The sequence below is a fragment of the Lygodium microphyllum genome, chromosome 14, assembly GCF_053477565.2.
Source record: "Lygodium microphyllum isolate KBCC chromosome 14, Lygodium_microphyllum_v1.1.10, whole genome shotgun sequence".
Taxonomy (NCBI): Eukaryota; Viridiplantae; Streptophyta; class Polypodiopsida; order Schizaeales; family Lygodiaceae; genus Lygodium; species Lygodium microphyllum.
Window position 1 is genome coordinate 30,359,881 of NC_141148.1, and position 27,003 is coordinate 30,386,883.

Here is a 27,003-nt window from a genome sequence, read left to right on the forward strand (position 1 = left end):
ATCGCACTCAGAAGATGAATGATTTCTTTAATTTGAAGCAAATGGGACTGACCCTGGAGGCATATTACTCTAAGTTTGTTTCACTTCTTAAATATGCACCCTCCATGGATACTACTCAACAAGTGTCCAAGTTCTGCAATGGGCTAAATTCTCCTCTGAACACTCATTTGGAATCAATGCACCCAATAGACCTCCAAGATGCTTTGATTCGAGCTGCTCCTATTGTGCAGGAAGTACAATCAAAGCCTAAAAATAATAAGTTTTGGAGCTACAATAACCAGAACAAAGGAGGATTCAAAGGTCACAAGCAAAAAGAACCTAAGGCCAATTTTACCAAGGTCAGAAGAAAAATGCAAAATCCAGTACCCAGGGAAACAGGAATGGTCTTAGGTGCTTTCACTGTAATGAGCCATGACATTTCAAGAGAGATTGTCCAAAGCTTGGTGGAAACCATCGCCAAGGCCAATTTTGAGGTCAAGGTAGAGCTGCCCAAGGCCGTGATCAAGTAGCTATGGCAAGAGGAAGAATGTCAAATATTACCCTAAAGGAGATTAATAAGGAGGAAAACCCTACTATGGAAGAAGATATTGAAAGTGCAAATGTTCATGCTACATTCCATAGGAATGGTCCAAATCGTCAATATTTGATAATATAGACACCAGCTAGTCATCGAGGTAAATCATTTAAAGTTTTGATTGACTGTGGAAGTACACACTCGTTTATTTCTCCCAAGTGTGCTAAGAATTTAGGAATAGATTTAGTAAATGCATCAAAATTGCTTGTGGAATTAGCAAATGGAAAGGAAGTACTTTCTACATAGCAAACTGCCAAGGTAGAGTTTAATCTAGGAGAAAACCTTTCAAGCATGAGGTCCAAAGTAATGAACTTAGGAGCTTATGAATGTTTACTAGGAATGGATTGGCTAATTCCCAATGATGCTCATATCCATTGTGGAAAAGGTCATGTCACATTTTAGGATTTGAATGGTGAAATAGTAACTACACAAGGTGAAACAGGGAAACCTAAAGTTCAATTAGCAAATATATTATCAGATTAGAATCAAGGATAAAGATATTCCTAGAACCACATTCAACACAAGATACAATCATTTCAAATTCATCATGTTGTCATTTGGGTTGACAAATTCCCCAACAACCTTCAACAAGTTAATGTAGGACATTTTTAGGCCTCGTCTCGATGATTTTGTTCTTGTATTCTTTGGTGACATCCTAACTTATTCTAAGGAGGAAGAAGATCATGAACCGCATCTTTCCATTGTCCTAGAGACAATGAGAACACACAATTTGTATCCCAAGAAGAAGAAGTGTGCCTTCTTCAAAAGGAAGATTGAATACTTCGGAGTCATAGTGTTTACTTGTAGAGGGAGGTCACGCTCAACTGTCAAGACCCACGGACCGCTTATTCTTCAAGTGTTTCAAGCGAGCACCTATGGCTATCTCTCACCTAGCCGACATGCCTTCAATCCTACCGGGGCGCAGCGAGCTTACTTTGATGCCCAAATGAGTTGCCTCCCCCCTCAAGCACTCTGGTAGCTCCACGATTCATGATGCAAGCTCAAGACTCCTCCTCCACGCTCCATCCTCCATAGCCACGCACGAGATGAGAGAAGAGAAGAAGAAGATAGGAGATGATGGAGAGCTTCACCTCCAAGATCCCTCACCCTCACATATTTGCTCCCTCACTCACTTCAATGCCTATCCAAAATTGTCCATTGTCATGCACTAGGGTTTTTCAAGGTATAGGAGCTCAAATGTTGGAAAGGAGGGTCAAGATCCTAATCAAGAGGGGGAGGAATGATTGCATGAGCACTAGGAAAGAATTAAAATACGGGAACAATGCTAGATATGGAGCTAGGAGGCCAAGGATAGGAGTGCAAAATGTGTTGCAATCTTTGGGTGCTACCCTAAAGCTATTGATATGCAACCTTGTCTATCCCTCTACTTAATCTACAGCTCCTTGTGCCTAGGATCTCATGCTTGGTGTCTTTAATGTCCTAGAGAAAGGGGAGAGTAAGATCTTGAAGGATTCTTTGGCATGGTAGCCATGGTAGTTCTTTAAAAAAAGCTTGGGAAGAGAAGAAGAAGACTCACTTTGAAAAAGTAACCATAGGCAAAACATTCACTAAGTCTTGGGAGTCCTTCTTGGGAATTTACCTCTTGTGCAAGTCTCCTACCATAGCTTGTGTGGTCTTTAAGAAAGTCCTCATCCTTGCATGTAGTACTCTATGTACCTGAACTAACTAGGGTCTTCATTCCTCTAAAAGGGGAAAATAGATTTGAAAGGAGGAGCGAGAAATTATCAAAGCACATAGCTCTGATGCCAACAATATTGAAGGAGGCCTAGGAGAGAGAAGAGAGGGAAGAAGATTGTAGAGAGGAGAGAGAAAGAGGGAGAAAGAGAAAGAAAGATTAAAAAGGAGAGAGAAAGATAGAAAGAGAGAGAAAGAAAGGGAGGAACCCATGGAAGTTGGAAGGGAGGTGAAGATAAGTTTCTTGATAATACTTGGATGCCCTAAATTGAGTCTCTTATATCTTTTATACCCCAGCTAGCATAACTGGGTATGTGACCCCTAGTTTTCGTGCGTCTCACTTCTTATAAAATGAGGTAGAGGTATCACATGTAGCTTGTTGAAATGAAACTTTTGTGGTGGTTGGTGTGGAAGATGAGCCAAATGCTAGGGTGATTGTTTGCATCTTATTGTTGAGGTAGAGAGATATAACCATAATTAATGGTAATAAGATTGGAATCTACATTAGGGGGATGGGAATCCTAGGACCAAGATTGAGATAATCAACATGCTTTCACTCATGTTTGAAGCTTATTTGATGATTTTACTTTTTTTGAATTTGAGCAATGCAATAGGATAAAAAAATTCCAATGGACTAAGTACTCTTCTTCACATTCACTATATCATTTATCTAGGCATTCACATACATATAGTATATTGTGTAAACATGTACACTTTGTACCCATGTTTGCACAAAGTTCTCTCTACATGAATTTAACCATGCAAAGGATGTGTATATATAGGTGTGTTTAACTAGGATTTGGCAACCAAATAGTCCGCACATGTAAATGGAGTGTTTCATGAATGCATAGATGCACTTCTAAATGCACACTATGTGCCCACATCTCTACGTTGATTTTGTTGTAGTGAATGCATAGGCCTTAGTGACCAAATTCACTCCACTAAGATTATTATTGGCATAAGCATTATCAAATAAAGTGACATGAGTATCAATGCCTTTAGATTGGCTACCATATAAGTTCTATTATTACACCATTGCCATTTATTGAGGCAACGGTATCACATGAGACTTGTTGAAATGAAACTTTTGTGGTGGTTGGTGTGAGAGATGAGCCACATGAGAGGGTCGGTGTTTGCATCTTGTTGTTGTTGTTGAGAAATATCATCATAATTAATGATAAGATTGGAATTTGCATTAGGGGAATGGAATCCTAGGATCAAGATTGAGATTATCAACATATTTTCACCCATGTTTGAAGTTTGTTTGATCATTTACTTTTTCTCAAATTGAGCAATGAAACAAGAATAAAAATTTCCAACCGACTAAGTATTATTCTTCATGTTCAATATATCATTTACTTTGGCATTCATAGACACATGAAATATCGTGCAATATGTACACATTTATACCCGCCACGATTACACAAACTTCTCTTTATGAGAATTTGACTATGTAAAGGATGTGTTTGATTATATGCTTGCTTAATTGGGATGTGGGAACTTCAAATAGTTTGCACATGTAAACTGGGTGTTTCATGAATGCATAGACACATTCGTAAAATGTGCACCCAAGTGCCCATGTCTTGCTTTGATTTTGTTGTAGTGAATGCATGGGCCTTAGTGACCAAATTCACTCCACCAAGATTATTAATAGAATAAGCATTATCAAATAAAGAGACATGAGTATCAATGCCTTTAGAATGCCTACCATAGGACTTCTAGTATTACACTATTTCCATTTGCCAAGGTAGATGTATGAGATGGAACTTGTTGAAATGAAACTTTTGGGGTGGTTGGTGTGGGAGATGAGCCAAATGATAGGGTGGTTGTTTGCATCTTGTTGTTGAGTTAGAGAAATATCACCATAATTAATGACAGTAAGATTGGAATCTATGCTAGGGGGAGGAGAATTCTAGGACCAACACTAAGATAATCAAAGGAGGACTTCCCCACATAAACAACCAACTAGAGTAGAACTAATCTTATTAGTGTCATTGTGCTTCATCTCTAATATTCTAATTGATCGCGGACTAAGTGTCAACAATTGTTAGAGAGCTTCTAACATATGAATGTCTTTAACGCACACGCACACGCACACGCACACGCACACGCACACACACACACACACACACACACTCTCTCTCTCTCTCTCTCTCACGACATTTTTTCCGTTGACTTCTTTCTCAACAATTTGTCCTGAAGCCCATTGGCTTCATCCAGGACAATCGCCTTTTGAATGATGCGAGCAAATGTTGCTCCAATGGCTGGCTTGAGCATTTCATATTAGTGTTTCATGCTTTTTGTGCAGCCTCGCATCAATCAAAAATATGCAACGTCCAACATCATACCTACCATTTCTTATAGGCTATAGTTGCATACCTCAGCCCTCTCCATCAACACAGAGGGGTTATGATAGATTTCAACCACCGTTACATATTGCATAGTGGGATGGGACAAGCTCATGACTTTAGACATATGCGACTTTATCAAATAGATTTTGTTGGTGGGCTATATGAGATCTCAAGCAGTACTTGATCATATTATTGGTACAATACTTTCTAATCATACCAATTTTTTTAAAAAAAGAATTGGATTTAGGCTAGTGGTTGATATCGTAGTCACTCATAGTAGTTTAGTGAATTGAATATTTTGAAGGTGCCAATGAGATTGTGGCATAGTGGTTTGGGGGTGGGTTGAGTAATAGGTGTGTGAGTTCAAACCTTGTGCATTGCATCCCCAATGACATAATAAAATATATTTTTTCTTCTAAATTTTGTGAAGGTGGTCAATTGTGTCTCCTCTCATTATTACACTCTATAATGTACCCCTTTTTCATGAGGATCTATTATTCATCAATAGATTATTGTATTGTACAACCTTAGATTTATTTTTGTCATAATATTACATTAATTTTTACTTTGTGAACATGCATACATTTGTGATAGCCCCTCCATAAGAACCAAAGGAAGTCAAAAACAAGGGATTAGACTTGGAAAATTTATGCAGAATGCTTAACCTTCAATCTCAAACTAGACTTTCCTCTCTTTCCAACACAGAAGGCACATAGGAAATATGCATTCTCTTTATCCTCACTATCTCCCTCTTCCATAGATCAAGCAAGAAGAGCAGAGTGAAAAGCAAGTGTTGTGACCAAAGAGAGAAAGAAAGCTACATATGAGAGAGGAGATAAAGAGAGAGCAAATAATTGCAACTCCCTCAACCAAGGGCCTTCAAATGACTCTCCCATTTTAATATTTCTTTATTTCAATACTTTTGATTACATTAGACCTTTTAACCTTAGAGAGCTTAAAGCTTTGTTCACATGACAAACTATGCATGTCTCTTGACTTTCATACATTGTTACATTGTTACATTGAGATGGCAGTAAAGCCACATAGACAAGATAGATCTTGAGAATTTTTTTGATATAGAATCTGCTTTAGCACCTTAAATTTTGCACATAGTGGGCTCCATCAATTTCTTATGGCTATTTTCATTCATTCATGTTTTTATGTTAAATTATGTCTCAAAGCATCACAACAATGGTAAGAACCAACTTATACACGTGCATTGTCCCCATGATCATTGATAAAGTAGTAGATCTTTCTAGATAATGCTACGAAAGTGAACAAAATTAACAACATGACTCCATTTTTTGTAATGATTATTTGTGCATGCAATGTGAATTCAATAGGTCTTAAAAAAGCATGAGAGTCAAATTGTCATAGCTCCAATCAAAACACATGATCCTACAAATTAATAAGGAAAAAAAATATACAAATACTATGTGATGAAAAAGGATGTCAACAAAAGCAATATATCTTTCTAGAGAATGCTATAAAAACGAACAAAAGTAACACCATGGCTCCATTTTTTTGGAATCATTATTTTGTGAATGCATTGTGAATTTAATAGGTCTTAAAAAAGAATCAAAGTCAATTCCTCATAGCTCCAATCAAAACACATAATCCTACAAATTAACAGGATGAAAAAAAATGCAAATGCTATGTGGGGAAAAAGGATGTCAAAACAAATTTTGATGGTAGGGTTTTGAACTTAGGTCTAGATGCTCCAATTGTAAATCCACAACTGCTAAGATAAAATAGTTAGAAATGAATCTAAGACTAAATAAAATATCTATATGGGGATCAATGGCTCGACTGGCCCATGCTCAAGGTGTAAAGTGATGAGATGGGTCTTTTCCAGTAAACTTGCACCATGCAAACTCTTCTCCAAGGGCCTGGCAAGCTATCTCTATGGCTACATGCAAGAATGTGTCGACTACTATTTCCTTGGGGTAAGCCATATCAACCCTACCACATGAATATAACAATATATCTCACCTTTATTTTTGTAGGTTGGCTTAATAGGCTCTCTTCTACCACTAGTGCCCCATATTGTCATGCAAACTTGATGTGGGGCTCACACACCCTTGCAAATTTGTAGGCATAAGCTTTTAATAGTGGTACAATTTGTCTTGTTGCTCACTAATACCCCATGTTACTGTTCACGAAAAACATTTTTGGTAGCATATGCAAAAACCTTTAACTCAAAATTTTAGAGAGATTTTTAATCAAAGTACATGTGCTTGCTATTTTTATAACTAAAAGTTATGTGAAATTAAAAGTTTTAAACCTTCTTCTTTAAATTTTGAAGGTATTTTTGAAAATTTTGTAATTTATTTTACTTTAAACCTCAGTTTTTCATAAACACTGCCCCATGTGGCCATGGATCTTAGGACTAACACACTAGTGCATGCCTTTATGGAGCCAAGAACACTCTACTATAGCTCAAATGATCCTAAAAAGTCCCAAATGTATGGCTTGAATATTGGATTTTACCAAGTATTCATGTTCTTTGTTCTATTGGTTGCCATTGTTATGAATAATATTGGGCAACTACTACTTTATAGGCTACACCATGCTTATGTGTAGCTTTCCTTGCCTAAGAAGTCAATCCATCATATTGTTTATATCTATTATCACCTACAATGCAATCTCTATGAGACTAGAACCACACATATCATAACTCCTTTTCTAATCATCTTGGAAGACATCTTACGCTATACCAAAAATAATATGGATAAGGTCCAATAATTGAGTTGGATAAATATATCATAGACACATTGGCTAATTTACAAGTACCAGGTATACCCTCTTCATATCTTATTATATATTATGTTTCTAAAGCTACTAGGATTATTTCATCTCGGTATCTCATGGATTTTGCTTCACAAACCCCTCTTGCTCACATGATGTAAATTTTACCATTTTATGGCGATATACTACAAGCACGTACCTTGATTCAACAAGTTTTGTCTTGCAATGTATTGTTATAAATTGGATTCTTGCCCAAACTTCTATTGCTTTATTTTGTGTGTGTGTGTGTGTGTGTGTGTGTATGTGTGTGTGTGTGTGTGTGTGTGTGTGTGTGTGTGTGTGTGTGTGTGTGTGTGTGTGTGTGTTATAAATTGGATTCTTGCCCAAACTTCTATTGCTTTATTTTGTGTGTGTGTGTGTGTGTGTGTGTGTGTGTGTGTGTGTGTGTGTGTGTGTGTGTGTGTGTGTGTGTGTGTGTGTGTGTGTGTGTGTGTGTGTGTGTGTGTGTGTGTGTGTGTGTGTGTGTGTGTGTGTGTGTGTGTGTGTGTGTGTGTGTGTGTGTGTGTGTGTGTGTGTGTGTGTGTGTGTGTGTGTGTGTGTGTGTGTGTGTGTGTGTGTGTGTGTGTGTGTGTGTGTGTGTGTGTGTGTGTGTGTGTGTGTGTGTGTGTGTGTGTGTGTGTGTGTGTGTGTGTGTGTGTGTGTGTGTGTGAACACTATCTAAATAAAAAGAAAAACATTTGGATTAATCACTAGTACTATTGAAAAAAAAAAGAATACATAAATTCCTCAAAATGCTCATAATTTAGATTGTGTTCTAGAATACTCTTTCCCAAAATGCACTCATGGTAGTTTCAAATTACAAATGATCATTGGCATGCAACGATAAGAAGATAATAACATATACCAACCATTTAAGATCCAAGATTTGAAAATACATAAAGTTTACAAACTATCCATTCAAGCACAGTATAGGTCCTTCGTACTATCTATTTAACATAAACCATACTTATGTTTGGAAAATCACACTATTTATGTAGGTATGTGGTATACAATTGACTAATGCCATTTCCTTTATTACTTTAAATAAGTGTAACTTTGAAGTTCATATAGCTTGAAGTATTTTTTAGCGTAAAGAATACTACATGTATAATATGAAAGTGTTTGCATGCCCCTTTTTATAGGTGTGTGATTAGCTAAACCTAAATTGATTGGGTTGCATTGACTTTGATTTCTTCTTTCATGGACTCACATAAAAGACTTCCTTTGCTTTGGTAGATTTTTTTGTTTCAAGTTGCTTGTTAGAGAAATTATATTGCTGATTGATATATTAGAACTAACCAATTGTGTGAAATTAACTTGTAAGCCATTCATAATTCATGATATCTATTAAATAGAATTACATCATGAGTCAGCACTTTATTACAAAAAAAGGATGATATTTCTAGTATTTCATTAAATCTCAAATGCTTTAGATTGGATTTGTCATAAATATTCAAAAGCCAAGTTCCATTATCCAAGTACTCCCAACAAAAAGGAAAGCTGATTATGTGCTTTGCAAGAATTCACACAAAATTGATTTGAACTAAAGTATCTACAAAAGTAATGTTGACCTCTTTAGTTAGCTTCTTGATTGGATATAATGTAGATACAAAAGGTGTTTATGACCTCCTTCCTCATGTAACTTGTTTGGGCCACCTTGATCGGTGTTTAGTTTAAGCCACATACAAGGTTTGGAGATCTTCGATGAACTTGTATTCGTAGACCCTTTTTGATTTTGAAGCCAGGGTCGTGAACAAGTTCTTCATGCTCCAATTCTTCCCAACTACAACAAAAAGGAAGTCACTAATATTACCAATTTATTGTTAGTAGTTATATTTATATCTTTGCAGCCACACTATAGAGGTCCTACTTATGGTATAGAGATCGAAGCCATTTTTGATAGGATTGTTCATGAACTCCAAACAAAATAAGACCTTATAGGCAAAATTTAATAGGGTTTTTCAAGTAATATAGAAATCACAGAATAGAGACAAGCATCTTCATTACATTAATTATGAATTTTGAGATCATTCTAAAATGAAATCAAGGCTCAAAAATTAGTAAGACAGCAACATTAATTACATTAATTATGAATTTTGAGATCATTCTAAAATAGAGACAAGCATCTTCATTACATTAATTATGAATTTTGAGATCATTCTAAAATGAAATCAAGGCTCAAAAATTAGTAAGAAAGCAACATTTATACCTGTATTGTGTCAAGAAGTGGTATAAAAATACAGTCATTTCAAACTTTGAAAGTTCTGCCCCAGGACATATTCTAGTTCCATGTCCAAATCCCATCAAGCTTGAGGGCGGTAATGTGTTTCCCTAGTTTCCCAACATTCCAAAGTAAGCTAGAAGCATTATCACACACACACACACACACACACACACACACACACACACACACACACACACACACACACACACACACACACACACACACACATTCCAAAGTAAGCTAGAAGCATTATCACACACACACACACACACACACACACATTCCAAAGTAAGCTAGAAGCATTATCACACACACACACACACACACACACACACACACACACACACACACACACACACACGCACGCATGTGCACTCACAACTATGCACACATATCCATGCAATAACTTAATCCTTATTAGGCATGAAATTAGATTCCTTTGGAAAATAATACTTACTTTTCTCCATCGAAATGGATCAAATGTGGTTGGATTAGGGCCATAATTATTTTCATTTAGGTGTGCTGATGCAAAACTTAATAGTATTGACCATCCCTTCGGAACAATAAAGCCCCCTGAAAGATATTGTACATTAGATTTCTAAAAAATTAGTCAATATTATGTGTGAAAGATACAATACAACATTAATTGTACCTTTGATCTCAACATCTTGGAGAGCAGTTCGGTTTGTTCCCAATATCACATTTGTGAATCGCATGGTTTCATTTATCACCTGAAGCAATTGAATCACATAGAGTGATTTTTATACATTCTCAAGTAGGATTGAATGAATAAAGGTGGAAATATTCTTCTATATCATACTTACATCTTGGGTAAAATGCATCTTCTTTATGTCTTCCATGGTCAATGTACTCTCTCCCTTCTTTTGAAAGAAGATTTCATCCATCTCTCTCTGTGGACAAATAATGTAGCTCTTCAAAAAAGCTCCATTGGAAAATTTATGTCTAGTTTCTATATTATTGACCTCCCCTTTTCCTAGTGTTGACTAAGTCATATGTAGGTCCCTAACATAACAACCCCAAGTTTGTGTTATATTTTGCACACAACACACACATGCATAGGTGATGCTAGCCAAGTTCAAGTACCAACTAGCATTGAGACAATCCCTATCCATCACAAGTTGAAACAATTTTGAATTTGTAAGAATTATTGAACCATCCACATTCTTACCAATAGTTCTTTCAAAACCTTAGGTGAATCATGAAGTAGTTTTATGATGGCTGTCAGAGTCCTTGCTGTGCTGTCATGACCACTATAGCACAGAACCACCAAGAAGTCTAGTAAAGTCTCATAAGGAACAGTCTCCTTAGCAGTAAGGAAATAATCGAGTATATCTATCATTTCTTTATGGGGTTCCCTTCTTCTATCATCAATGATATCCTTGAAAAATTCAAGTATTTTAGCGCGTGCCTGTAAAGATGAATTTTAACTTTAGAACATAGCATTGGTTTGAAAACTTTAATATATTACCTAGGTAATGACTTGATGCCTAGAATTACTATTACAATCCACATGCACATGATCTTGTATTAAGAACGCAACGTTGGTTAGTGTAAAATCAAGGTAGGGGCAATATTGAATGAAATGATAGTTATTAACTGCTACATGTAAAGTAGTAAGGCTCAATAAATAAGAACATGATATTAGGAAGATCATATCAGGGAATACATAAGGAGAACTTGAAATTCAACACATGACAACCTTTTGACGCATTACGACCACTAGTATCCATATTCAAAATACTACCAATGTAACATACAATTGATGGATGTCACAAACCATATCACATTTAGAGCTTGACGAACATTTTCATTCACTTATGCAACAATAAGGTTTTACTCTTTAGTATATGGAGCCTTCCCATTTATTATCTCCAATAGGTAGATGACAACACATAAGTCTTTATCACAACTTTTGAGTTGAAACACGTGGGAAGACATCACCTTCAATGCTTCATAGTAGTGGCATCCTGGAAGACAAATAGGCAAAGCGTTCATCCCACGTGCATATACTTTGTAGATCTCTCTCAATCTCAGAGTTTGGAGTGGGGATAAGCTTAGTAAGAACTGAGTTATCACATCAAAGGTAAACTACACAATTGCCCAAATTTAGTTCATTAGTTGGGAAAAACACAAGAATACTTCTCAAAGAATGAACATTATATATGTACTTGGAAATAAAATGAAAAAGGTTACAATGCCAAAGAGTACCAGTTGAAGTGGTTAACTCACATGCTTACTCTCGTCCAGGAAAAGAAATTGGGAATTTTCTTTCCAAGATTCTAAGCGTTTGAGTGCACATGCTTCGACCGTTGCTAGCTTTTGTGGTAGCTTTGATTTTCCAACACCAAGAAAGCTAATCAAGATGTTTCTTTGGATCCTATGTTCCTCCCCAAACACTACAGCAATGCTCCTTTTTCCCGCAAGCCTTTGCATAGATTCGAAGAAAAAGAACCTAAATAGGTGTCCCTCGTTTTGTAGCACAAACCTATTGATCTCTGGATCAAGTGACACTATAGTTGGTTTCCCAAACATGTGTGTTTTGAACACATCTCCGTATCTGTTGGAGAAAAAGAAAAACATGAGCAAATTATTTGTGTCGGATGAAGGACGAATCATAATGCAAAGGAGTGATGTTGACAATGATGAGTTGGATGAGAAAGGAATTTCAATGAGAAAGGAAGTCTAGAGAAAGAAATCAAGATTTGGAAAGTGGTGTTGGCTTTTTATGGTGCATATTTGTTTTTTATGAAAGAGCAATGTCTCTTTGGGAGTTGTATGTATGTTGAGAGAGAGAGAGAGAGAGAGAGAGTACTTGTGTTGGCGGTCGCGGAAGAAAGGCTTGAGGTGGCCTACGGGGCTGCTGGCGAAGTAGCGGAGGGTGTGGCCGATGAAGGGGAGGCCCATGGAGCCCGGAGGAAGCCGCTGGCGTTTGGAGGCGGGCAGGTCCAGGCACTGCGAATGGCGCAGCCACGGCCAGCCCACCCACCCCAGCACCACCGCCACCGCCACCGCCACCGCCGACCACGCCACCGCGCCGCCCCATGAGCGCAACCCCACGGCGTAGTAGCTGGCGCCCACCCCTAATAACCACCACCCCCACATCATCATCCTCTCTCTGTGTGTCTCTGTGTCTCCGTGCCTGTGTCGGCCTTTTAACGTCCCGACCCGTCGCTGCCTTTATACCCCCACCCTCGTATCAGACAAACCCTCCGCTTTGGAATCGAGCCATTGCAGATGCTCCTGTCACTCTAAGGCCAAATAATTCTCAAAGCAACTCCTCGCTGCCACTCAGATGATGCCTCTTTCATTCCTACATAATATTCGCAACCAATGCGAGATGTGTGTTCCATCACTAACACACTCAAACCTAATGCTCGATAAAAGAATATATCTCTATTTTTCAGGGCCTTGCAAAATCTCACTCACTATCAGCCCCTACTAATACCCTAAGGTACCAATAATACCATTTTCTGTGTGAGCCTTCTTCGACTTGTAAACCCTTGTGATGTGGAAGAACCATCTAAAGCAAACTTCAATGTGGTGTGGCAAAACCCAACATCCCCAACCTATACAAACGTATATATGTATCCTTAATACCAATCATAATCACTCTCTTTAGGCCTAGTGTTGCAAGAAATATCTAAGTTAACAATGCAAATAAACCATTCTAATCAGTCACTTATCAACTTCATGAACAATGAAGCCCAGACAAACAATGATGATAGACAACAAAGTCCACCAAAAATCATTTCATAGTGCTCCTAATAGAGGATATGCTCACCTAGATAGACCACTTCGAGAACATTGCAAGCTACCATCAATGGTCACTGTACTACCAAAAAGCTCGAACATTACTAGAAGGCATCACAACTACTTGGTTTTCTCCATAAGAAGACCATGCAAAAAAAGATTGGAAGTTAATAAAATAAGTACTTATCCAAAAGCTTGCACATTAGAACATCATACAAATGGCACTTCAGAAACTCCAAGAATTCATACAAAGATTCAAAGAGCCAATTGCCTATGTTGCCATCAAGTTAAATCAATCGTTATTGTGTGCAAACCCATCAATGGAAAAAGCCATGAAGATGTCCTTCCTTTATCCAAGGATACATCATCCTGATCTGAGTGCAAGGCCAAGGCCCAAAAAGATTCCATGGTTCCATCAAAATAACCCAAATAATAAAAAGTTGCATAACATCATCTATGCTAACAACTCCAAGGCCATTGCAATAGATCCAATACTAATGGATATTGAAATCCAAATGCACAATGGGCACAAGAAAGGAAGCCATAAAGTAAACCAAAATGTATCTTCTCCAACAATAATTATAGACATATAAAAAACATTGCAGGAAATATATGGCATATTTGGTAGCCCAAAAAATCCAAAATTGTCAAGTACAAGTGAATGAAGCGAAGTGTCAAAAAATGTTTAAGCAAATAGATAATGGAGGCCATCCATTTGCACTTTCAAGTTGCCTCTTGGACTACAAAAAGGTTTGCATGTGCAATAAAAATACATACAACAAAAGTTCCTAGAACTCGTTGGGTGTCTCTCTATGAGTACAAAAAAAAGGTTAGTATGCACAATAAAATACATACAACCAATAAGTCCCTAAAAACTCTATAAGATATATGCATCTCAATTTCATCAATTAGGCAAGACATAGATCATGAATCCCAATTTCCACAACATAACACATACATATATATACCATACAAAAACAATCATAACAATAGAAGTCTATATTCAACACAATAAATTCTGCACAAATTCTACATCCTAGCACATCAAATATTTCCAGTTGCATTAGCTTTAATTAATTCTTACAAAATGAAACCAAATTAGGTTTCAAGTTAAGAAACTGTCTACCAATATACACAAATCCCACTACTTCATAGTGCCTCACTAGAAATAATTTAGATAGAATGCACACGCACAACAAAGTAAATAATAGATAGGGAAAAATGCACGTAGTAACTTAGATACATACTCTCAAATTTTCCAAGTCTCTTCTAGTCTCAAAAGACAACTTCATAGATCAACATGCTAATCAAATACATACTCGTGACTTTCTACCATCAAGATGCCCATGAGAAGAAGATCACCCAAAGATATAGAAAATATCAACAAAGATGTGGATGAAATGCCACAAAAAGGGATCATTAAACCATCACAAAGACAAAGTGACAAGGCTACAGAACCACACTTAGTCCATAAAGAAAAGATCATGGCCAATATAGGATATTTGTTACTTTTTCCCTTTAAATAATATCACACAACATGATGGCTACCCATTGCCAAGGCTAGACATACCACTATAGGATTTGGGACAAGTACATCACTAAACCTTACCTTAGGCGATTGTCGAATCCCTCAAAGAACAACAAAGAATGTGTTTGCAAATGCAATTGATAAAAAATAGGTCGTAGTATATCTAGATGACATTCTTATATATACAAAAGCATAGGGAGATCATAAAGAGGTACTCTATAGTCAAATACAATTTACAACTACAACTAAAGAAATGCAAATGGGGAGCCACAAAAGTTAAGTTTTTAGGATTGTTAAACTTATATTTAGATATACAAATGGATGTAGCTACAATCATGGCAACAAATAATACCTAGCCCCAATGACCTCCAAATAAGTACAAAGTTTTTAGGGATGTTAACAAGGTATACTCTTTCAAAATTTAGTCACGAGCTATAGACATGAGAGGAAACAAGTGTGGGAAATGTTGGCTCAAAATGGCTTTGGTCCTTTCTTCCTTTTCTCGGTGGACTAGAATATGGTTGATAGTTATGGAGATAAGTCACACAATTCTGAGACAAATGTCCTATGATGAAATTCAATCATGGGAGAAATTTTATTTATTGCATGCCTTGGTAAATTTTGTTGTGTGAATTACAAGGGAGAGGGAGGGAAGCTTCGAGAGTCTTGCATGAAGCAGGTGAGGTAGGTTACTACATGTGAGGGCTTTGTTGACCTGCATGCATGCATGCCAAGTGAGGAGGAGATGAAGACTCTATAGGGTTGGCCTTTTTTGCTAAAATTTTTGAAGAGAAATGAAGCTACAATGGAAGTAGAGTGTAATATTCCCGCCATAAAACTTCATATCAAGAAACAAATTCAGGCTTGAAATGTTTTGATTAAAAATTACTCATCGAGTTATCACATAAGTGACCGCACGTAATATCAAGTCTCGCATTAAATCAATTCTGCAATTCGACATGAGAAGACGCCTCAATGTTCCTAGCCAACAAGAACTAAAGACACCTCGTAAATAATATTACGACAGCTTGATCATAATATTTTTCGCATTATATTTAATTTAGCGTTCTCGGCTCCATTTAATGCATCAAAGATCACATTGATTTCGTAACGGCAAGACAAATTGCAAAAGCCTTAATTGATAGACAAAGAACGCGCAAGAATGAGCATGATATTGAGTAAGTTAAGTATTAAAGAGTATGGTATGACTTTATAAACTAGATAAGACATAAGGCAACTTGGCCAAAAACTACCAAATGAAGTCGTTTTGAAGGGAAAAAAAACGTTTTTGAAAAAATAAGTCGAAAATCATGACTTTTTGACGCCTAGAGAGAGAGAAAACATTTTAAAATCATCCCCATGCCACCATCCAACAGGTTGGCAATTAAAAAGCATTTTTTATAAAGCTTACTTAGCTCTTGACAAGTAGCCAAAAGAATGAGTCGACTGCATGCTCCCCCTCATGGCTATAAATACACCCCCTCTCCTTCACAAAGAAAGCAAGAAGGAAGACCTCCTGATGATGGAAAATTTTTTCTACATCTCTTTTCCATTCTAGCTGGAGCCTTGAAGGAGGAAAGTACCCCTCTTCTACCTCATTTCTATTTTCTCTACCCCCTGTTACGCCTTCCTTCCATACAGTCATATCACTAAGCAAAACGCTGGAAATTTTTTTCTAGATGACCACAAACTCTCCCTGAATTACCACATTAATTTTTCCTAACATCCATGGCTCCACGAGGTCGCAAAAATTCAAGAAGCCCATTTGAAACAAGAGAAGCAAGAAACGCGAACGATGGAGAAAATGACGCGGTAGGAATTGATGAAACCCCCGTTACTACTAATAGAGGTAACATCTCGTTGGTTTGGAAAAAATTAATATTTTATAAGCTTATCGCTATATTTGGCTTTAAATGATTATAAACACATTTTTAAAAAAATGCATATGAACTGTCGCTTAGAAAAATAGCCTAAGTAATATAATAATTAACTATTCATTGAAAAGACTCTTCACTTGGAAAAGGAACATATGCCTATCCTTAGGAAAATATCGTAATTATGATTTATTTTGTGATATTTATTGTTATTTCGTTAATGACGTATGTGATTATAATAATTGAAAAAAGGTAGACGGTGTTAGAGAAGGGAATATTTTATCATTTTTCCTTGAAAGTGACTATCTCTATTTCATTTTGCTAATGATAGACAGACACGTATGGGTTTTATAATAATTTATAGAAAATCATTTAGACTATACCATGAAATAATCAATGCATTAAATCAATAGAAAATTGTATAGGAAAATATATACTAGACACATATAAATTAGGTGCGCAGTAATATAATTCGATGTTTGAAAGATGAAAGAAAAATTGCACTTATGATTTTTACATTGCTTAGAATAAAGTTTTCAGAAAAACAATTAGCATTGCACTTAGGACATAGCTAAATGAAAATTGATCTTTCTAGATAACGTTAAAAGTTTGACAAATGGTTGGACATCGTCTATTAAACCATAGAATATGAGTAGAATAAAATAAATATTATTTTCTTATTGAAAACACATAATTTTAATATTAATGGTTATATTAGCAAGAGTGTAAATATCATGAGTTGACCCATGTATGAGTGACCAAGAAAACCTAACCTAAAATATCGAGAATGTTGAAGCAAAAACAACTATGAAATACTCGGCAACCCCGAAACTATCAGTATCAGGAAATTAAATAAATATCAAAATTCTATAAGACTTATTGGACATTGATAAGAATTTGTCGATACAAATTCTAAAGTCTAAACAGACTTGGAAAAGCATTTGAAATCCTGCTAAGTGCGAGTTAGGGTAGGACAGCATAAACTACGTGCCATATGTATAAACACTCAATTATCTTTTAAGGTAGAAATACCGAATTTTTCATAAGGATAAAATACACTTCAGATTCACGAAATAACTTGCAGATCCTGAAAAAGAGTTGCAAGTAGGAAGCAAAACCCTAAGATTAAGGTGGAACCTTAAAAGAGAAACCCTAGATTTGGGTGGGGCTGCTTCCCATGCTAAAGACACTTGCTGTTGTTTCTTTTTTTGATTTGTGCATGCATTGATGGTTGCACATGAAAGATTAATTGTGCTTGTAGCACTTAGACCTGATTGTAAAAATATAATCATGATAATAAGAGGAAAGATCGTGCTATGCCTCCCCCACGGCTAAACGCGGAACCGTGCTCCAAGGGGGATTGTTTTGTACCACCGCAAGGAGCTTTGGACCGGCCTTGACAATGAGAGGTCACTTGGTGAGGAATCCGTTAGGCAGGAGGAGGTGGGAGTGCCAGGGGGCTTTGGCCGTAAATCTCTTGATTGCTCCTAGGAACTTCTTGCTGGAGTCCCCGGTACTAGTGAAGGGACGGAAATCTTGGAGGGTTTGCTAAATTCTTCTACATAGATAGAAGGGATTTTTCGATGAACGGAGGTTTTATCTTTTGCATAGGCAGAAGGGGAAAAGCATTGTAAATAACTTTGTGAAATAATAAATAAATATATTTTACCAAAAGATTGTTTTTCTCTATCTTTGTGTTGTGTCATAAAATCGCGTGAAGGAACATATGATAACGGGTTAATTAACGATGCTGCTTTCTTATGTCATAACTTAATGTGATATGCAATTAGAAAACTAAAGAAAACCATTTGTGGGAAGCGGGTGGGCGAGATCCTTGACAAATCCGTCCTACAGATGGGTGGTCCTGGTAAGCTGGGAGCTTCTCTCAAGAGATTGAAAAAAACGTTAATTAGGAAAAATTAGGTAGAGCCGAGCATTGACTTACATAGGGTCAGGTCTTAAAACCTTGATCACTAATTATCTTAGGGAAAAGGTGCGACGGCTGTGCTAGAACTCCATTAAGGTTCCCTGAATCCTAACTAGTTGCTGGAAAAAAGCATTGCACTCCATGAACCAAGGGTAACTACGATCGCTCCAGTCAGACAAGAAGCCTTGTGGGACACCTTCGATGGAGCTAGCTGATGCATCAAGACCTCAGTTGTCAAATTAGGACCTCGAGCTTGTAGATTGATCCTGGTGGGGACGGCCTGTACCTTCCGTTTTACGGGGTGGACTCTGGGAATCCTAGACAATAGACCTTGTGCATTCTTGCAAGTGCCGGGCAAAGCCATCTAGGATAGTTCCCCGATGGACCACTAAAACGTATTGCCATGGAATTGTTAGGTAGGAACATGATGTCATAGAGACTTATGCATAACATGTGAAAACCAAGAATGAGGAAATGCATAATGTGGTGCAAGCATTCATTAACATGCAAAAGATCGTTGATGCTCGATGCACATTTCTATTCAAGAAGGACATGCGAGTTCATAAGGTTGAAATAGACCTTCCAATGGATTTTTTTGTGCCAAATGTATTATGCTTTTTCTTTTGCAAGCCCGTTCCTCTATTTTATGGGCCGGGTGCCTACAAATGAAGAGTTCTGAAGGTGATTTAACCATACCTTTCAGTTGCATTGCTCTTTGGTCTATCACCATTTTCTTGGCAAAGGATTTTATCAAATCTTGGTGGGTTCACATGTTGAACATAATTGGCGCTTTTCACACTCAATGGGATGTAGAGGGGAGTTGGTTTACAGCATGCCTTGGGATATTTCTTTCTCAATGGAGGAAGTTCTTCTATTAGAATGCCTTGTGTGGGCCACATTTCCTAAATTGCATGCAATCTTTGAGATCGATGTCTGTTCCGTTGCTATTGAGGCTGGCAAGGTTTCATACATCCCTCCATTGGTGTCACACCTTAAGGGTGAGTGCAGATCGTGTATCCTTTGGGATCGCTGGGTGGTTCCTCCTAAAATTCTAGAGATTTATGATAGGAGAGCCTTTACTATGCTTTGTGAAGTTTGATTTTTTAGTACCACAATCCGTAAGGAGTGTTATTGAATAGAGAGTTTGAGTACAACCTGTTTTGAAGATATGTTGCTATAGCAATTGCTTCCTCCCAATATTCTTTTCCCAGACGAGGTAGTGATAGCATGGATCTTGCACCAATGAGTAGTGTATGATTCTTGTGTTCAGTAACTCCATTTGGCTATAGATGATGTGGTATGGTAAGCTCATGTTGAATGCCAAAAGCCTTGCAATAATCTTCGAACTTATTTGAAGTATATTCTCCTCCATTGTTTATATGGAGAGCTTTGAGTCGTAACTTGTGCTTATTTTCAACTGCTTCCTTATATTCTTGGAACTTGGAGAAGACTTGTGACTTCCTCGTGAGAAAATATACAATTGTGTATCTTGAATAATCATCAATAATTCCTGGTGTTTGCTACTTTTGCAAGTAGCCTGGGAACTTTGCTCATGCATGTCCTAAGAAATTGGAAAATGATGCTAAAGGTGAGGAACCTGGTGATAATATCAAGAAACCGGAGATGACTAGATGCAGCCTGGAAAAGAACAAGAAAACCAAAGGGTGTAGAAGGCTTTGTAGATGTTGGATTCTAAGAAAGGAGCATCAAGGAGTGGCGAACAACCTAAAGCTAGGGGAAAGGAAAATGCGAGGCCCAGCTTGGGTACAATTGTAGATAAGAGCAAGAGAAATAAATCATCCATTGAGAAGTTGGACCGTGGTGCGCACATGTTCACCAACATCTAGGCTCCATTGGCTGATGCGGATGAGATTCCAAATAAATCATGGATGGAGAAAGAATCTTAGAGAGTTAGGATCCTCTTGTGGAATGTGAGAGGACATTGTTCTAAGGAGAGACGAGTAGAAGTCAACAAAGCATTGATTAGAAGAGTTAAGCTCGATATTGTTGGGCTATAAGAAGGGAAGCTCGATCAAAAAGATGACCTAGATTTAAGGATCATCCTAGGTTTCTCTTTGTTTGGAAATGTGGTAGATAGAGAGAGGGGTGAAACACTTATGATTGTTAGGGATGGCTTGTAGCCCTCTTGATATTGAAAGACGCAAATGCGAGTGTAATTGGGGCAAGAGTATGCTCGCATGGTGAAACTTTAGATTGCTTTTTGGTGTGTGCATTGAATGCATCACATAGGAGGGTGAAAGCATGGAAGTCACTTAGTCAATTGTAGCTTGCACACGCTTTGGTCATGTATAGTGATTGGAACATGACTATTGAGGCAAAGGACTGGTCACATGGCTTTGGCACTATGGTGGAAATGGAGAAGGAAGCATGGAGCTCTCTAATGGATGTTGGGAAATGGTTAGACATGGCCAAAGTTGCTAGATCCAATGATAATAAGACTATCACATGGCATAGTAGACACGCAGATCTCACTTGGAGGGGGCGTGTTTGGAAAGCTTTTACTTTGGTAAAGAGGGCATGTGGATTGCTTCAAGAACTAAAATGCATGTTTTTGGTGATGTGTTGACAAAAAATGTGTGGAGTGTTGACAAAGACTACCATCCTAACCTAGCAATGACGTGGAATCACTGCATGAGAAGAGTCATTGAATTATCCAAAAGGTATGGGTGTAATAAAGCTAGATTCAACAGGAAGATAGATGATAATGTGCACTAGCGCAAATCTAATTTGGTAGCGGCAAAGCTCCTTAACTCAAAGGATTGCATTTTAGCATATTTGCTACATGACATAGAGAATTATATTAAAAAAAGAGAGCATGATAGAGTGGCTACTTTGAAAGTACAATTAAGATCACAAAGGTATGTGGATGGTAGATGCCTCTCTAGTGGCTCCTTTGGCAACATTGAAAAGTAAACATAGAGCTAAGTCCATGGTTATGATTGTCAAGGATGAATCCCATAATGAGATAAAATATGAAGAAGGCATTGCTGTAGTGTTTCAAAGATGTCTCTCCATCACAGTTAGCTCACCATTTGAAAAAATCACTAGTTATGATGTGTGCATTCGGAAAATTTTAAGTGGGATGGGAAATGAGATGGACTCGAATGTGTCCCTTGCTTTAAGGTTGCCATTCATGGAAGAAGAAATTTATGAAGTAGTCAAGTTGCTGAAGAAAGGCCAAACACCTAATCTAGATGGGTTTCCAATGGATTTTTTTGTGGCTATGTGGAAAGTATGCTAAATTGATTTGTGTAATCTTTTAAATAAGATTAGGAGTGATGGGACAATGCCTAAGGCAATTAACAAAGGTATGGTTAAGTTGATTCCAAAGTCTCAAGATAGAAGGAAACTAGGGCAATGGAGACCATTGACAATGTTGAATATCCCCTATAAGATTTTGTCCAAGGCAATGGCCACAAGAATCAAGCATGTGACTACAAGCTATTTCACAAACATAGAAGCATTGAGGATGCCATTTTCAACATTATATTTGGCACAGATTATGCCCTATCAAGCAAGGAAGATTTCATACCCCTCAATTTGGACCTGGAGAAGGCGTATGACCGTGTATGCTAGGAATTCATCTTGTTTGTATTGAAGAAAGTAGGTTTTGGATACATGTTCATCAATACAGTCAGAGCACTTTTTAGCAATGCCTCATCTACAATTGCCATTAATGGTTATTTTTCAAAGATATTTGTGTTGAGAAGGAGCATAAGGTAGGATTGTCCCTTATCCCCCTTGCTGTTTGCCTTGGTATAGCACACACCCCTTATTATATATGCAACATTGACAAGTCCATTAGAGTGGGTTCCATTGAACCATTGGTACTTCCAAATGGAAAATATTTATATAGCAAAATGTATGAGGATGACAACACCAATGTAGTGAAGGTGGAGCAACAATCGGTAATTGAACTCCTAAAGATCTATGATGAGTTTTCTGATCTCTTGGGATCACACATAAATAAGGAGAAATTAGAGTTACTCTTCTTGTATTGGGATTACAACCTTGATTGGTGTCAATAGTTGGGGTTCGTAGTGGGTGCCCAAAGGGAGGATTGTCCGGTACTTAGGTGTGCCCATAGGGGTTGGGATAACCCTTTCTTAGAGCTACCACATATTTTAGGAGAAAATGTCCAAAAAGATTAGATCAAGAATGGGCAATGCCTTGGGTTTGTAGAAAGGGTTAAACTCATCAAAACTTTCCTCTCTCCAATAGTTGTCTTTGCTGCCATGATTTTTCCCTTCTCCAAGAGCCAATGGGCTTTGTTGGAAGTGGTGTTGTGGAGAGCCCTATGGGGGTTTGGTGAAGAAAAAAGATGGCCTACAATTTCTTGGGATTAGGTTGTATCTCTAGAGAATGAGGGTGGCCCTGGGTTGGAGGGATTTGAGAGAAATCATTGCAGCTTGCTTGCATGGCTATGAAGAAGATTTCACAGGGATAGGCTTGGAATATCATACTTGTGAATTGGATTGTTAAACCTAGGTATTGTGGCAGAGTGTGGTTGGATTGTACATGGCATGAAATCCTTTTTAACAAAGCTGATAGGATAAGGATCAAAGATTTGAAAGCATCATAGCACTTGGTGTTATCTTGGAGAGAGGTTGCACCAACATTACAATGGATTGGTATGGGGAGGTGTAGAGATGATGACTCTCTGATCTGTAATATGTGGCTTGGTAGTCATCCATGTACAAATGATCTTGGTCCTATGATGGTCAAAACTAAGCTTAGCTATATCATACACTACAAATGTGTAGGACACTAGAAGGATGTATAGGATATTGTTAGCTACACATTTACAAATATAGATACTTCTATAAATAGACATGGGTTCATCCAGGAGGAGAAATAATGGTTAGCAATGATTTTTACTAGAATAAAAGTTGATTGGCCTTCTTCCAAGTGTAGTAAACTTGGATATTTTTTTAAGTGCTTGACCAATGAGAAAGGGGTGCTATTAGTAGGAACGAAAAGGAGGAAGGACTTCTAAACCAAAAATACCAGATGGTTACTATAGATTGAGGATAGCTGGAAGAGGGAGGAACCTAGAGCAACTATGTTTAACTAGAAAAAAAGGCCAATGAAGGCATTGAAAGCTACATCATCCTTTAAGATGAATCTTTGTTGTGGAGGATCATGACAAAGAAGCTACCAACATGAAATAAAATTAGCAAGATGGGAATATGCACCCCCCTTTGTCCTTTGTGCAAAAAACACAAAGAAATGGTTGAACACTTGATGTGAGTATGTTACGAGTCTAGATAGCTATGGTGGGAAGTGAAGAAGTGTGTGAAGAAAATTCAACTCCATGATGTTACCAATTGGAAATAGGCTCTCTTAGGGGGTCGAGGTAATTTCAATGATGTAACTGAGAAGGTACGGGCGTTGTTAAGAACTATTGTTATACAAACTATCTGGAATCATAGAAATCAAGTGGTTCATCAATGTGATGTTTGGCATGGGATCTTAGGTAGCAAAGCTTCAAACATTTTTACTAAAGCTACTTTTGTACTTAGGAAGGCTGTTAGCAAGGACAAGTCTATGACTTGTGTATTGAAACATTTTGACAAATTGACATAAGGTGACACTTAGTCTCTACTAGACCATAATGTGGTGATGTACATACTTTACAAACCTGAGAATAACACACGCATTACAAAAAAGAATGTTGATATGCTAGACTAGGGTGATTCTTTGAAGCAACTTTCATGGTGGAATAAACATTATAATGCTTCATGTTGTGTAGCAAGGTTACATGCTCTATTTCTCTAGTGGTGTTTGGTGGATATACCCCTCATCCACATTTGAGACCTCCCTCTTTGATAATTTTTACTTATGGATGTCAATAGGAATTTTGCATGATAATGCCCAAAAATATGGCCCCACTTCTTTCAAGGTCAATCTTTCGTTTCTTATAATGCATCACAAAGATTCGAAAGAGAGATGTGAGTTTGAAGGGTCCTATCAAGATCCCAAATTCTAAAATTGAAGCAATGGAGGCTTTGTATAAATGTTTTGTTTGAAAGAATGTTGCCCATAGTAGAGTTGTGAACCCTCTTGTCATGGTTGCTTGTGATTCTCTCCTCTCTATTTCTTTGGAGTTTGTGACAAAGTCACAAATTAGGAAGTGTAGAAAATGTCAAATCAAGAGCATGTCTATGGAGGTTGAAAGAGGAAGAGTGAGCTCATGAGGTAACATACATCAAGACCAAATGCCACACTAGTGAATTAGGTTCCAAGGTGGAAGATTGGACTCATAAACACAATCTTGTGTAGTGGACTTACAATGACACAGACACTTTGCTGGAAGTGCAAAAATACTATGACATTGCATTCAAAATGAGAGCAAGTACAATGCTTTATAGGAATAGACTAGGCTGCACTTTCCACCACTGTGCATATGGGATTCAGCATCCTGAGCCCACACTGTTTCATACAAAGGAGCTAAGTTGAGTGTGATTGCTAATGTCTCAACAACCCTCCTCAATCACAACCATAGTTGTACAAAGTGTGTAGAGGCGTTAGTGAGCAACCACTTGAAAAGTGCGGGCACTTCACAAACATGGTAAACACCAGAGGTTGTCGTAAAAAAGGCTAAGTGTGGGTACCAAAGATGTGGTGGATATCTAGAGGCTGTAATAGGGGCCTCACAAAGTGTACAGAGGCTATAGTACATGAGGAGTTTACAAGCTTATGTCAAAAGCACTAGAGCTAGGCAATACAAGGCTAAAAAAGTCTATCTAAATATTCTCATGGTGGCCTTCTTCTTCTTCTTCTTTTGCTCCTATTGGAAACTTCAATTCTCAGTGGATCAGAGTGGCAGAGGTTTGGTTTAAGTGGCAAGAGAGAGAAAATGAAGGAAAAAATGAGCTTGAAGGTAAGTGGCCATGGCTGTCGGTTACGATTTCAGGACAACAACCTGATATTTTGGCTCTAGTAGCTCACCTAGTGGACCATTTGAGTTGAAATTTTGTTAGGGGGTAGCCCGTATGATAAACTTCAAAAGCCCTATGTAGCCCTTGACATTGTGAGGCATGATGATGGTGCCATTAGTTGAATAACAGCAGGTTGGCTATGGCTTCTTCTAGTACCACCTCTCAATAATCTTGTAATATCTCTCTACTACTGCTAGAGTGGAATTTTCTCAAGCCCTCTTAGCTGAAGTAAGTCATCTATATGACCAACAAATGCCCTATGATAACTTGTGGAATAATGCTCACAATAGGGAGAGAGAATAGGTTCAATTTATAGCAACGAAATTTGTGCCAGATTTGTGTTTTTGAATAATGTCGGGCTGTATGTTGCACAATGTCAGACAATTTTGGGCTAGAAAGATGCGCCTTCACCTAAGGAATAATTGTCAAGAAGAAAGGTCGAAGAGATATGGCCTGGTTGAAGAGATGTGACTGCTCTAACAGAGGTAGGTAGGTGCTGTCTATGGCAGCCAAAGAGAGATAGAGTGAAGATGGAGGTGGAAGATGAAGGGTTTATGTCAAGCTGAGCTAACCAAAGATTGAGAGGGGCTGAAGGAGTGATTTATAGAGTTGAGCCATGCACGACTGGGCTTTGATACCATGTAGAAAATGTCGGATCTAGAGCATGGCTATGGAGGTTGAAAGAGGAAGAGTGAGCTCATGAGGTAACAAACATCAAGACCAAATGTCACACAAGTGAATTAGGTTCCAAGGTGGAAGCTTGGAATCATAAACACAATCTTGTGTAGTGGATTGACAATGACACACACTTTGCTGGAAGTACAAAAGTACTATGACATTGCATTCAAAATGAGAGCAAGTACAATGCTTTATAGGAGTAGACTAGGTTGCACTTTCCACTGTTGTGCATATGGGATTTTGCATCCTGAGCCCACACTGCTCCATACAAAGAGGCTAAGCTGAGTGTGATTGCCAGTATCTCAATAGGAAGTTGTGAAACATGCATGTAACAAAAGTATTTTTAAGACTTTTTGTAGTTTTCTATCAAGCAAAGTGGGGGTTCAACCTAATGTAGATAAAGGATATGCCTTGAGAGCTAATAATTTTCTAGCTCTTATATCGAAGTAAGTTTTGATTGATAAATCATTGAGCTTGGATCACCCTTGAAATGATGCCATCATTGGGAAGAAAGGGAAGATGTCCATGCTTTTTTTGAGATTTGACAGATGATACAAGTAGTTCTTCCACGCAAGATTTGGTAACATAGGAAATTTGTTTTGTTGAGGTTCTATTTAGAGGGAAAGCTTGGC

General features: G+C 37.7%; 1 protein-coding gene across 1 annotated transcript; it reads right to left on the minus strand.

Annotated features, from left to right (window-relative positions):
• Positions 1–8,836: 8,836 nt before the first annotated feature.
• Positions 8,837–12,754, minus strand: LOC148025448 (3beta,22alpha-dihydroxysteroid 3-dehydrogenase-like). Its single transcript, XM_087691980.1, has 9 exons — positions 12,465–12,754; positions 11,882–12,209; positions 11,594–11,740; positions 10,821–11,060; positions 10,456–10,542; positions 10,284–10,362; positions 10,089–10,204; positions 9,617–9,738; positions 8,837–9,190 (listed from the first exon to the last, which is right to left on the minus strand). The coding sequence occupies exons 1-9, from the start codon at positions 12,752–12,754 to the stop codon at positions 9,076–9,078; spliced, it is 1,524 nt and encodes a 507-aa protein (XP_087548106.1). The 3' UTR covers positions 8,837–9,075.
• Positions 12,755–27,003: the final 14,249 nt, after the last annotated feature.

Bases quoted from the DNA above. Each gene is read 5' to 3' on its own strand.
- LOC148025448 (XM_087691980.1), bottom strand. From the start codon at position 12,754: ATGTGGGGGTGGTGGTTATTAGGGGTGGGCGCCAGCTACTACGCCGTG. The intron at 12,210-12,464 runs GTACTCTCTCTC...TTTCTCCAACAG, and splicing joins TTCCGCGACCGCCAACACAA to ATACGGAGATGTGTTCAAAA. The intron at 10,205-10,283 runs GTACAATTAATG...AATATCTTTCAG, and splicing joins CCAAGATGTTGAGATCAAAG to GGGGCTTTATTGTTCCGAAG.